The 13,268-nt window shown below is 46.2% G+C and overlaps 1 protein-coding gene and 1 pseudogene across 1 annotated transcript; one reads left to right on the forward strand and one right to left on the reverse strand.

Moving 5' to 3' along the window:
• The first annotated feature begins 666 nt into the window (after window positions 1-666).
• On the forward strand, window positions 667-3,206 carry LOC149360971 (uncharacterized). Its single transcript, XM_089567965.1, has 3 exons — window positions 667-998; window positions 1,464-1,570; window positions 2,092-3,206. Exons 1-3 carry the CDS (start codon window positions 667-669, stop codon window positions 3,204-3,206), a joined length of 1,554 nt encoding a protein of 517 aa, XP_089424091.1.
• A 329-nt stretch (window positions 3,207-3,535) lies between these two features.
• LOC149360972 (uncharacterized) lies at window positions 3,536-4,521 on the reverse strand (annotated as a pseudogene).
• Window positions 4,522-13,268: the final 8,747 nt, after the last annotated feature.

The raw sequence follows: 13,268 nt of genomic DNA on the forward strand, positions 1-13,268 counted from the left end.
CCTGCAAATAATTTCACAACTCGTGATTCTTGTTCCCAGTCTGTGCACGATCTCGTATCTCAACCTGGTATTTTTGCAATGCTTTTGAATCTCAAAACAAAAGCAACTCCTGGGCCTGACGAAATACCTAATTCATTTTTACATCGTTATGCTGAGATGGTTTCGCACTTTCTTGCTATCATTTTTCGTGCTTCTCTTTTGTCTTCAAGTCTACCACCCGATTAGAGGGTGGCCCGTGTCGTTCCCATACACAAAGCAGGTGATGCCGCATTGTTTAACAATTACCGTCCCATATCGCTGACCTCTTCATGCTGCAAACTTCTTGAACATATCGTAGCCAATTACATTAAAACATTTCTTGATGACAACAACAAATTATCAGCTTTCCAGCATGGTTTTCGCAAAGGCTTTTCTACGGTCAGCCAACTTACATCCGTAATTCACAATTTCGCTCAAGTTAATGGACCTTTTTCACGTTGGGAGAGCGCCCCTAGCGGCGGCCGCCGAAGCACAACTGGTGGCTCGGTCGGGTCGCTCGCGTCGCGCAGTATCCGCAGTCAGTTTGTTGTTCCGTCCGTGCTTGTTGATGCAGTTTTCGTGCTCATCCGACCATCGGCTTTTGCCATTATATATTGCTGTGAACATTTTCTTTCTGTTGAGCTGAGAATGTTTTCGGCGATGGATTTTGCGCAGTTTTTTGACGCGAGCGAGCAGTGGACCAACGATTTGACATCTGTGCCTCCGATCAGTGATAGTGTGATTGACAGGCACTTTTGCGCATCGAACCGGCAACTGCTGAGAGGATGGGCGTTCAAAGAAGAAAAATACATCCACCGCATTGAATGTTGCGTTCATCAGCACTCGCCCGACGGCGAGCTGCTGATACTGAGAAGCATCTGCCTTTGCTCAATGAAACCCGGACATTATAGACAAGTCGCAGCACTACGTGATGACGGACAAACAAAGGTAGCGCAAGCATACTGCGACTGCGTTGCTGGGTTAGTACACATTCCTTTGAATATTGAAAGGTGCGCTCATATGTACTGCCCTGCCATTCGCTTAGTCTTGAATAAATCTGTCGACACGGCGATATAACCAGTGGTGTGATGTATACTGTTCTCGCAATCCCGGGCGTTTATTTATGACGCCTTCTTAAGTCGTGGATACTTTAAGGGTAGGAAGGCCTGTTTCATAGACTTACTTAACGCTGGAGTTTTTTAAGTACACGGCTCCAGAGATCGGTTATGTACATGTGTTACTTTGGTTCCCGTATGATCGTCTTGACCGCCCTGTTAATAAACAGAATAGACTTTTAACTGTGTAACTGCTGGGTTTTAAACATGCACTAAGAATGGTAATAGGTGCCTGCCAAAGCAGCATGCAGAAGTGCGTATATAGAAGTCGTTTGCATGCATTCCAACAAAGGATGTTTTTGCAACTCTTTTCAATGCGTTCTTTTGCAGACTGAGCCAGAGGTGCCAGCACATCGCTGCCCTCCTTTTTGCTGTCCGCAGCATTCAGACACCTTCATGTACCGATATGCCATGCCGATGGATGGCACCAACACAAGGCAAGGCTATTTTACATTTCACTCAACATTTTAAGTGCATTGACTTATGTGTTATGACACCTGCTTTTACATGGATTAAAAGCATTTTGGGCATGGTAGCTGATATACATGCAATGTTGTTGTGCAGTCACACAACAGAAAAAGGACACACACAGCATGGAGATAAATATTTATTATTTTTGTCTTTGGTTGGTTCCTTGCATGTTTCTTGCCCATCATTTGGTTGTGCTGCTTAAAAAGTCAGACTTAAGGGTATCCAGCAGATTGTTACTGCTGTATTCAAAGAGCATCTTCAATCCAGCTTTGCATTTTGCCTCGAACAGCTGTACTTTATTTGTTGAACTCATTGCTTATGCAGCTTTGAAATGATCGAACCTCGTGTGTGGAGTTGCAGAGAAAGATCATAAGGGACAAAGATACATTTTTTCATTAAGTGGACTGCCTTGACCAGATTAATGCCAAGCAGTTCAAATGCACGTAACGGTAGTGTTTTCTACAAGTGGTCATTTTTTCACTTGCAGGTCACAACCGTCTGCTGACAAAGCCACTGGTGGATATAACCTTCAAGAAACATGTCATCAACAAAACAGTGCCAGCAAAGCGGAAGCGACGACTGCCACCAGATTATTCGTCGGCCAACCAATCTAACTACGCAGCCTTTGCGAAGAAAATTGCTGATGATGCACCGCACTTAGTGTGGAACAGGTACTCGACCAGCAAGCCAGCACCACCCTGCCACGCGAGTGACATTTCAGACACTGAAGATTTGCATTCTGAGAAGTGTTTAGCAAAAAAAAGGGACCACTTTGAGCAGCTTGTCCCGCTAACAACAGCTGAGCGAGAGGAGATCTGCGTGAAAACAGTAGGTCAAGATGAAAATGCATTATGGGCTGCTGAAAGGACTGGTCGGCTAACGGCATCGAATTTCAGAAGAATTCTCTGCTGCAGAAAGCCTGAAGGAGTTGTTAAAGATATTCTGTATCCAAGAAGAAAAACACTCAGACATGATGACCCAAGAATGTATGGACTGCAAAATGAAGAAGCAGCCGTACTGCAATACATTCAAATAATGCAGCTGTACGACAAAGACATCGAAGTGAGCAAGACGGGCCTCCATGTCCATGAAAAATATTCTTTCATCGCTGCATCTCCAGACCGTCTTGTGATGGATGGAGGCATAGGTGGACTTCTCGAGGTGAAATGCCCTTCATCAAAAGCCGGGCAAAAAGTGCTCGATGCATGCACTGACAAAGCATTCTGTGCTCAAGTTGTTGAGGGGGAAATGCACCTAAAGCGTTCACATGCATACTTTTATCAAATACAGGGACAACTTGGTGTCACCAGCAAACCTTGGTGCGACTTTGCGCTGTGGACTGGCCACCCTGAACTGGAGCACTCCATATCAGTTCAGAGGATTTATTTCGATCGCCAAGTGTGGGATGAAATTCTGCAAGGGCTACTTTATTTTTACAGGGCTGCAGTGATACCAGAGCTAATCACACGCCGTGTGAAACGCCTGGGATTTTTGTACACAACAGGCGCTGGATATGTACCATTTCAAAAGTTCAGGGAGGGGTTTTACGTTGTTGATGAACAGAACGAGCCACTGAAGCTGAAACTTCGAAAGCTTAAATAAATATTTTTGCTGCCTTCATCGTGCGGTGCTAAATGCAACATTTCCAAGTGTACTGAATTTTATTCGCCACCTATACTTTCAAATATTACATTTGCAATAGACATGACATTACAAAAAGTGCACAATCATATTTTACTTATAAAGTGCATTTAAACTGCTTCTTGATAGCAAATCTTCACACACAAATGACTCGCTTCATTGAACAAGGCCAACATAGGGAAGTGATATCAGAGGTTGCATATTTCATGCGCTGTCTTAAAACCATCAACATGAACACAAGCATTATGTAACCATCAAAATGAAAAGTTAAATTGATGAAGAGCCTATAGGGTACTGGTGATCTACTCAGAGTCTGACTGTTCATCCCTTTTGTTATTCAACAATGGTCCTCGGAAGTTTGACAGCCGAGCACAGGTGGCAAAAATTTGGTCTGCTATATCCAGCATGTTGATGGGGAATGGTTTGTCTAGTACGTGATACTCCTTTATTCTCCGTATTACTCTCTCAATGTGCACTCTTGCACTTGCCACTTGTTTTGTTTCTCGAACATCACTGGCACTCATCTGAGGCTTCCCAGGGATGCGAAATGGGGGCATATAGAGGTCAACATGAGGAGGAAGCAGGTCAGTAATTTTAAACCCTTTGTCAGCCATTACCCCATCACCTGGCTCTAACAGATCTAGGACGCCACTCTCCTCAACGATAGATCTGTCACTCGTACCTCCACCAAATAGGGGTGACACAAAGCTGATATAACAGTCTGGTGTGGCCCCCACCAAACACTTCATAGTGTTCGCAAATTTCTAGTTCGAAAAGGTATATCTTTGTGCATTTAAACCCGACGGCTTCTGGATGCACACTTCAATTGTATCCAGAATAATCCGTGTGTTCGGATACTGCCTGAAATGGGGTGGCATATGTCGCTGCACCTCGGCAAGTGATGGAAAGGTTGTTATAGCAGCCAGATCTTTGTCCAGCACGAGTATCAATTCTGTGAAAATGCGACTAAAGGTAGGCATGGAAACCGCAAAATTTCGTGAAATTTCCTTTGTTGCCATGCCTGTTCGCAGACGTACTAGAACCATAAACATTTGTTCTTCCAGAGAACGCAAATTTTGGTTTTCACTTCTGGCAAGCTTTGGGCTTCTTTCTACCACAAAATTGAGAATATGATTAAAAACAGATACAGATGGCAGCCCAGTATAATAGAGCATGTCCTGTGGTGTTTTCATGTTCTCAAGGCACAACATTCTTGACTTCAGTTCATAATAACATGTCTGCCACTGACCAATACTTTCTTCTGCTGTTTTCAGCTGTGAATGAAGTTTACCGTTTTTCTCTTTTTCTTTAGCTAAAAGCGATTCAAGTTCTTCAATTTGTTGAAGCAGATGTTCATTCTGGCCCTTCTCTGCTGAGGAATCATCAGTCATGAGAGCGTCTGTTGTGTTATCTCCAGTGACGCCGTCTTGAGCCATAGCTTGCGTCTGGTCGCTGTCGTGCAGTGGAGTGCTCAGTGAATGAGCCCCATCACTCAGCCCACAACTCGCGGTTGTGGTGTTTCTTTTCTTCGACCTTTCGAAGCGGGCGACAGCACCGACGCGGCTACCATTCTTGTGTTTGAAGAGTGATGGCACGTAATCGGGATGGCCCACGAAACGAGAAGGCACCCCTGCAAAAAATATTAAACGTAAGGGAAATAAATGCACGTCAACCTGACCTTTTTCTGAACTGTGCACTCTCGTTGCTCAAATCTCTGCCTGCAGTTTCGGGAATAACAAATGGGAAGCAAATCGATTGAAAGCCCGATCGGGGTACCTAGTCAAGCGTGCTCGTTATTTGATAACAAGCTGTGCCAGGGCTGTTGATCTCGCAACGTGACACAGCGCTGGGGAAGCGCTTACTATTCGGCTGGCTCGCGAGCGCACGAGAGTTCCGCTGAGGAAGCCTTCGCGCAGTCAACTCCATATTGCGATGGTCTGAAAGGGGCACAATCCACTGCAGAAAAAGATGTCGAGGCGCCTGCTTTCGCAGAGGAGTTGCTCCAAAGCGGAAGGTATCCGGCGTTCTGGAGCCATCGTCGTCGTTGCGGCGAACGCTCTCGCCGCGGCCGCGCCCTACCGTCGAGACAGGCTATGCCACGGCGCGCACACATTCCCGCTGGCGCACTACATTCTTTTTACTTTCACTCTATCTTTTAGGCTCACTTCTTTTCAAATGCGGCACTGATATTACAGTTTCAAAGAAAGATCTGCGCGAACGAGTCACGGACGGCGAACAGGCAAAGACGCACACAAACGCGGCTCAGTCTCTGCCTCTTCGCCGTCCGTTCTTCGTTCGCGCAGTTCTTTGCGTCTATACTATCCAACTAGAACGATAGAACGACAAATAAGTTATCCCCGGTGTGCTAGCAGACAGGCTCGCGCAGTTTCCGCTTATTTTTTTCATACGGCTACTTCTGCTACACTAGCATATAAACAACAGAGACGTCGCACCCTGTGTTTCGCGCTCAGCTTCTTAGAAAACTGAGTGCAAGAAACAAGAAAGGGAGCTTTTACCTGTCAAAAAGTGGTCGCTGCAGACACGCGAGTTGGCTGTTGGCTGCCACGGCGATCCATCGACGTTCACACGGCACATTGCCTGCACCCACTTTGCCCATTTGCCTGCATGCAGTGATGCCGCAGGGAACCTAAAGAATCGTACATTTCCCGGCTTTTTGCTTGAATTAAAACATCCCACGGCGGCGCATCGCTGAGGCATCTCGCCAGCGGTTTCGGCAGGCACGCAAAGCGCAGAGTTCGCGACAGCTACGCAGCAGCGAAGACGCGACCGCCCGCACCGCTCAGCTAGCTCAACTGGCCGACGAACCACCAAAAAACATGGCAGACGCACACTTCCCGCAATGCATTGCGCGCGCATGCGCAGAGTGCCACCATGAAAAAGGTCCATTCCGGCCAAATAGACGTCATATTTCTAGGTTTTAAGAAAGCTTTTGATTTAGTTCCGCACAATAAACTTATCCATAAACTTGAAACTATAGGTCTTCCTTCTTTTATTGTTAATTGGGTTGCGGCTTATTTATCTAACCGATTTCAATATGTTAGTATCGATGGTCATTGTTCTAACAAACTTCCAGTCACTTCTGGTGTCCCGCAAGGCAGTGTCCTTGGGCCATTACTGTTTCTTATCTATATTAATGACATTACCGACATCATCTCTCATCCTGTTCAAATTAGGTTGTTTGCCGACGATTGTATTTTGTTTAATGAAGTTAAAGCTCAAGGCGACCAAATTTTACTTAATCATAACCTACAGAATGTTAGTGAATGGTGCGTTAAATGGGGGATGGAACTAAACGCTGACAAGACAGTATTTATGCGGATCACTAATAAAAGAAACAGTCATTCCTTTTCATATAATCTTCCCACTCGACACCTTTCAGAAGTCAAAGAATACAAGTACCTAGGAGTAACACTAACGAATAATCTTAGTTCCCCCTTTGTTCCCCTCCCCAAGTGTAGGGTAGCCAACTGGGCATCGCCTGGTTAACCTCCCCGCCTTTCCGGTCTTTTCTTTCTCTCCCTCTCTCTAGTTGGAATGAACATATTGAAACCGTATGCTATTCTTCGTTTCGCAATCTCTGTTTTCTTAGGCACTAGTTAAAACAAGCTCCCCCTAACGTTAAGCAATTGGCATATTACACCATGATTAGACCAAAACTTGAGTATGCATGCGCTGTTTGGGATCCTCACACAAAGACTAACATTAATGCCCTTGAAAGAATTCAGCGCAAAGCAGTTCGGTTTATATTTTCTAAATATCGTACCACTGACTGACCATCTGATCTGTTGCTTCAACATAATATACAGTCCCTTGAAACTCGGCGTAGAATACTAAGGTTAAGATTTCTCTTTCTATTGAAAAATAACAAACTGTCAATGGCTCCCGATTTGTATCTCCAACCGATAACGTCCAGGTCAACAAGAAACAGGCACACTGAATCGTTAAAACCTTACTTTGCCAGAACTAACATATTCAAATTTTCTTTTTTTCCCCGCACCATTACCGAGTGGAATCAGTTACCACCATCATCAACAGTTGATATTGATGCCATTGAACAGGCCGTTCATTGACTTTTTGACTTGCCTTGTACTTTTGTTTTGTGCTTTTTGTATTGTGTTTATTGTGCCCCTCCTGCCAGGGCCCTTCACTGGGCCTGCAGTATGCCAAAAATAAATATATAAATAAATAAATAAAATCTAAAACAATTCCAAGTTTTCCGTGCTACGCCTGGACTAGCCGACACCGAGAATGCACGCGTACAGCGCAGTGTTTCTGCGGCTTTTGATTATCACCCTGCTTGCGGCTCGTCGATGCTGTCGCCGCTAGCTTGCGCAGGCGATCGCGTTCAAGCTGATCGGCCGTTTTAGTGGAAGCTTCCGGGCATTAGCTCGCCCATGCGAAGCGTACTTTCTCCAGCCCACTCAATTACTTCGCAGAGAGAGCGGCCCAGCTTAACCTTCGGCGTCGAGTCTCGGTCCTTCCTCGAGCGCCGGGAGAAGTCAGCCCCAAACCATTGTGTTCGCCTTTACACAGCCATAGATACAGCCAGGCGATTTTCTGATCTTCTCGACAGGGCGGCGCAGGGGAAGCTCCGCCTGTTGATAGCGCCGACGCCAGCGTTCTGGCCTCTCACCTCGCCCTTGAAGCAGCCGTCATACATCACAGAGGCCACAAAGGGCTTCGAAATAGGTAAGTAGAAGACAAGGAAGATGAAGCAGGGTGAAGCAATTCTTAACAAGAAGAAGAAGAAGTATTAATGTGCCATGTTTACTGAGGTAAACAACAACAACAGTTGATGTAGCTCTGCTAGGAGCAGGGGCACAAAAAGAAAAGAAAATTCGGCAGATGGACTATACTGCTTGCGCCGAAAGCGTTACTGTCGCTCGGTGCATTGGTTACGCGTTATGTTTGTACATGCATTAAAGTTCTTTTCTACGAGTTTATGTGTATCATACCACCCCGAATGCTGTACGGTAGATGGTTGCATCAATTTTGATATGAAAGTCAGGAAAGGCATACTATTGAAAGTGCTTATGTCGCTGGTTCTAATCCCTGTCGCAAGTTACCCTGCAACTTAACTAGCACTAGCACATGTAAGCTATATGCGATGAGCAATCGTATGACGCGACTCGGAACGCTGTACAACAAACGGTTTCGTCAAAGTTTTGGCACGAATGTCATCACATGAATGGTATGAGCACATGGAGGTCGGCCAGTCGGGTGTATACCGGGTGTTTCTTTTACAAGGTCGAAAATTTAAAAAGAAAGGTAAATTGGTTTAGGTTTATTTTAGCACTGGGCTATACTGGAAGCTACGGCGGGCGCCAGGCAAGGGAAAAACTGCTTTAATTAGTTCGTTGATGAACTAAATATGTTAATAAACTTTTCTCATTTTTATTTTAGGGGGTAAGTTGTATTCGCATATTGGAGATCGTCCTCCAAATAGTCCAACCGAGAAAAAACAATTTTAATTAAAAAATTTTCACGTACGTTACGAGGCGCGACAAAGTCACCCTGGTAGGCATCTTCACACCGTAAATCAGCGGCGGTGAGCGCCTCTGAAGTAGTTCGCTCCGCCCTGCGCTTCGCGTCACACGGCTGACGTCACCTGAAGCCCGGACGGGCGGCCTGCGCTATCGCTGCTTGTTTCGCTTTGCTCCGCGGCCTCACGGAATGCCGCGTTGGAACAAAAACGCACTGTCATTGCGCTTGCGATCCGACCTCAGGGTGATTGCGTGAACGTTGTCGCTGGTGGAACCGGCCAAAATAAAGGCTTGAGACACTTGCAACTGCTGAGTGCGCGAAGCGAACAGCTGCGGCAAAGCTTTTTTTCGCTAACTCTCCCGAAGCGCCTTAGATGTATTATCTGCCCTGATTGTAAACACCTTCCGCGTGAAGCCCCCTTTGCGAAGAACTGTTGCAAACCGTGGTTGGCCACATTTCCGGGCGGATTTAATTTCATTTTCTCTTCAAGGCACTTGTTCCGATCGAAGCAGAATACGAAGTCTCTCGATAATTGAGCTGTCACTCAATCTTAACGTTCTAGATGGTGCTCAAAGTGACGCTTTGGTGCCTCACAATTAACTTGCTGACAGCACATGCAGCGTGCAGTTCCTGATAAATTTCACTACTGAAATAAGTATTGCTAATCGGTCTCCACAGTGAACTTGCCTGTTTGTAAAACCTACTTAACCCAAGCGAACGTTCATATCCTGGTTGATCGGCAGCAATCTTCTGGCATTGAAAACAGAACTCTGAAGTTGAACAGACAGAACAAGATATTGAATGGTTACTGTCCAGCAGTTAAGCAACATGTCCAGATTTAACGAAAACACTTTACTGAAGTATTGCATTAGTGGAAAAATTAGTCTGTGGACTCGCGTGTAAACTGGGAAGCGGTTCTAGAAGCGCACAGAACCTTTACAAGAAATGCTCGAAATGATGTCCCTCGGCAGCAACACGCATCATGTATCGCTCGCGTACAGAATCAAGTACCCGCATCAGCATTGCAGGCTCAACTGCAGCGCATGCTGTGATGATCGTCGTCTTAAGCTCTTCTACACTGGCAGGCTCATCTATGAAAACTTGGTTTTTTATGTACCCCCCAGAGGAAGAAGTCTAAGGGGGTCAAGTCTGGAGACCTTGGGGGCCACGGAATGGGGCCGTTACATCCTATCCATTGCAGTGCAAACCTTGCATCGAGAATCTTCACAGCACGTCCAGAAGAATGCGCCGGAGCTCCATCGTGCTGATACCAAGCTTCCTTGAGCACTTTGAGAGGCAGGTCTTCAATGAAATCTTCCATCTCTCCTTCGAGAATTTCTGCGCAGTACTTTTTCCCAGTCAGTGAATCTTCATAAAGGTATGGGCCGATGATTTATCCATTGAAAATGCCGCACCAAACGTTCAGTGCCCACCTCTGTTGGTGTTTGTGGGCTCGAAGCCAGTGAGGGTTCACATCAGCCCAGTAATGGGCATTGTGCAGGTTCACAGACGAATTGCGACAGAAATATGCTTCATCCAACCAGATCACCTTGTGTAAAAAGCAAGGATCTCTGTTTAACTGAATCAGGGCCCAGTTGCAGTAATCCTGGCTTCGTTCAAAGTGTGTCGTACTCAGCTGCTGGTGAAGACTCACATGAAAAGGATGCATACAGTGCTTGACAAGGACTCTCCATTCTGACGTCATGCTTGAACCTGCGCACTGGGCTATCTGTCGAATGCTGACTTCTGGCTTCGCTCTTACGAACGCAAGCACACCGATTTCAAACTCTTCATCCACAACATACGTTTTAGACCTCCTTGCTGATGACACACAGAACCTGTTCAAGCAAATTTGTTGAAAATCCTCTTAAATGGTGTCTCTGCTGGAATGCGGCGCCCCGGGTGCTTGGAAGCATAGAACTTCGCCGCCAGACGATTGTTCTTGGCCGTTGTTAAAGATGCGACAACCATGTCTACTTTCTCTTCCGTGGATAACCTTCCCTCACTCCGCGATGGCATTTCGAGGCCGATGCTGTCACACGCCACAAGCGTAAATGACTCGAGTCTTTATTTTTGCCGCTTCCGCATACGGAACGGCCCGCTGCCCCTCTGAGGTCGGATCGCAAGCGCAATGACATTGCGTTTTGTGTTCCCACGCCGCATTCCGTAAGGCCGCTGAGCGAAGCGAAACGAGCAGCGATACCGCCAGCCGCCCATCTGTGGTTCAGGCGACGTCAACCGTGTGACACAAAGCGCAGGCCGGAGCGAACTACGCCACAGGCGCCTGCAGACGCTGTGTTACAGTGTGAAGCTGCCTACCAGGGTGACTTTTTCTCGCTTCGTAACGCGCGCAAAGTTTTTCTTCATGATTTTTTTTCTTTGCTGGACTGTTTGGAAGACGATCTCCAATTCTGCTAATACAACATATCCCCTAAAATAAAAATTCTAAAAGTTAATTTACGTATTCAGTTAATCAGCGAACTAATTAAAGTAGTTTGCCTCTTACCTGGCGTCCGCCGTAGCCCCCAGTATAGCCCCAGGGTTAAAATAAATCTAAAGGAATTTACCTTTCTTTAAAAATTTTGGACCTTCTAAAAAAACACCACGTATATAGACTAATGACGAGTATAGGCTTCTCTTAAGTGGCGGTGCTCGGCTTGCTGTGTGCGTCATACAGCTGCTAGATGACGTCTCCCTATTTTTCTTTCCATCGCTGAGTCTTTCTGTACTTTCTGCGAGTACACACACACTTGCCGCCGGCTTTTCTCGCAGATGGACTAGAAATTATTTAACATTAAGACAATTTTTGAATTGTGGCAGATGTTTACCGTGTAGAAATGAAGGCAGATGAAAATTGGTTTTTGATGAAAGCAAAGGCGCAGTAACTGTTTCACCTCTCGGCGCATCCCTCAACCAAGCCGTGAGAGAAAGGAGGAAGGTGGGCGTGAAATACAAATATCACAAGTTTGTGTATTGGACGGCTTAGGAATAAATTTCACTCGGCAGCGTTAAGGCTTCAGTTCAGCGAAAAACCCGGCGTCGACCGGGCGGCGTTGTGTCGAGGAACGAACGTCATGCGTGTATGTCTGAAAGGAAAATGTAATGAATTGAAAAGACGACTTGTAATGTGAATTAAAGGTCGGCGCCTGTCTCAAACGAGTTAGTTGTATAAAGTAATTCATTGTACTTAAGTAAACATTTCCACAGCTTTTAGCAGGGATTCGAAACCAGGAGCCTTGGGCTGCCAGCTTTTCACGTTTACGGCTAGCTTTTGCGGGAATGTATCCTTCAGCAGATATGCTGCATTCCTAGCAGCTGACGATTTCATCTCGCTTTGACAAAAAACTTAGACCGTGCCTGTAATTTTGTTAGCAACTGATGTAACTCTGTGAGTAGAAATGTAAATTTGAAGAACACATCACGAGCTAGTTGGTTTTCCATCACACGAAAAAACAACGCCCTTTATGTGTCCTTCGTGAAGTTTGCGCTGTTTTCATGAAATGTAAATTATACACATTTTTCGCAATGTGTATGAAAAGTGATGCGACAGCCGTGGTAGGGACAGCGTTTCAAGTATGGCGTCTCGCATCCGGTGTATTTGCATTCTCAGGCAGTGCTTTGCTTCTGAAGTTGGTGATTTTACTCCGGCTCGACATACGAAACGAAAACCCCGAACAACGACTAGGAAGCCTGCTTTGTTTCGGCTTGGGTGTAGCTATGGGAAACTGGGGCGTCCTGTTTTCCAAACAGGGCGTCCCGTGTTCTGCCCGCACAGAACCCGAGGAGGAGGTAAACTTTGTTGAAGAAGAGGTTTTACGCATGGTTTCGGGGGGCGTTCCTCACCCCGCGGTGGGTTCCTCTTATGGCCGGACGCCAAGTGATCGCCCGACGATGACGTTCGGCGACCTCTTCGACCCGCTTCGTGATTCGGAGTCTCGGAGTTGAACCCCCGGGTGCAAGCTGAGCAGTGTAGCCCGCACTGCGATTGGGTAGAGAGCTGCAGACTCATTGATGACTTGCCTTGATTATATCGGTATAGGATGTGTGGTGTGTCTGCCTTCTGGCACCCGCAGAGAGAACAGATGCGGGTGAACTGCTCTGGGAACCATTTGGAGTACATGTGCGGATTAGCAAGGTGACCGTTCGGAGCTGCCGCCAACTGACTTGTTGCGCGGTGACGCCTGAGATCTGAGAAGTTGCTTTCAATTTTGCCGGCATCACCCACTTCATTGTTTTCGCCGCGTCTCATTCGTGGCACGATCGTATTCGGGTACGTACACGAATTCTGTGTTTGAGAGCTCCGCTGTCGCTGCGGGGAAGCGCATTTTCAGGAGGGATTTTTTTCAGATTTCACGTGTACTTTTTAACCCCCCAAAAAGCTAATGTACGTATATGACAAATAGAGATAAAAACGGATGAATTGGACGCACCTTGGCATGCTCTAGAATTTGGCACAAGAAATTTCGCCAGAAGCTAAATAGGTAAGAAGATTTTTTCAATTGATTTAATTACTTACTC

Source organism: Amblyomma mixtum, chromosome 2 (assembly GCF_055824585.1).
Source record: "Amblyomma mixtum isolate Tamu chromosome 2, ASM5582458v1, whole genome shotgun sequence".
NCBI classification, from domain to species: domain Eukaryota; kingdom Metazoa; phylum Arthropoda; class Arachnida; order Ixodida; family Ixodidae; genus Amblyomma; species Amblyomma mixtum.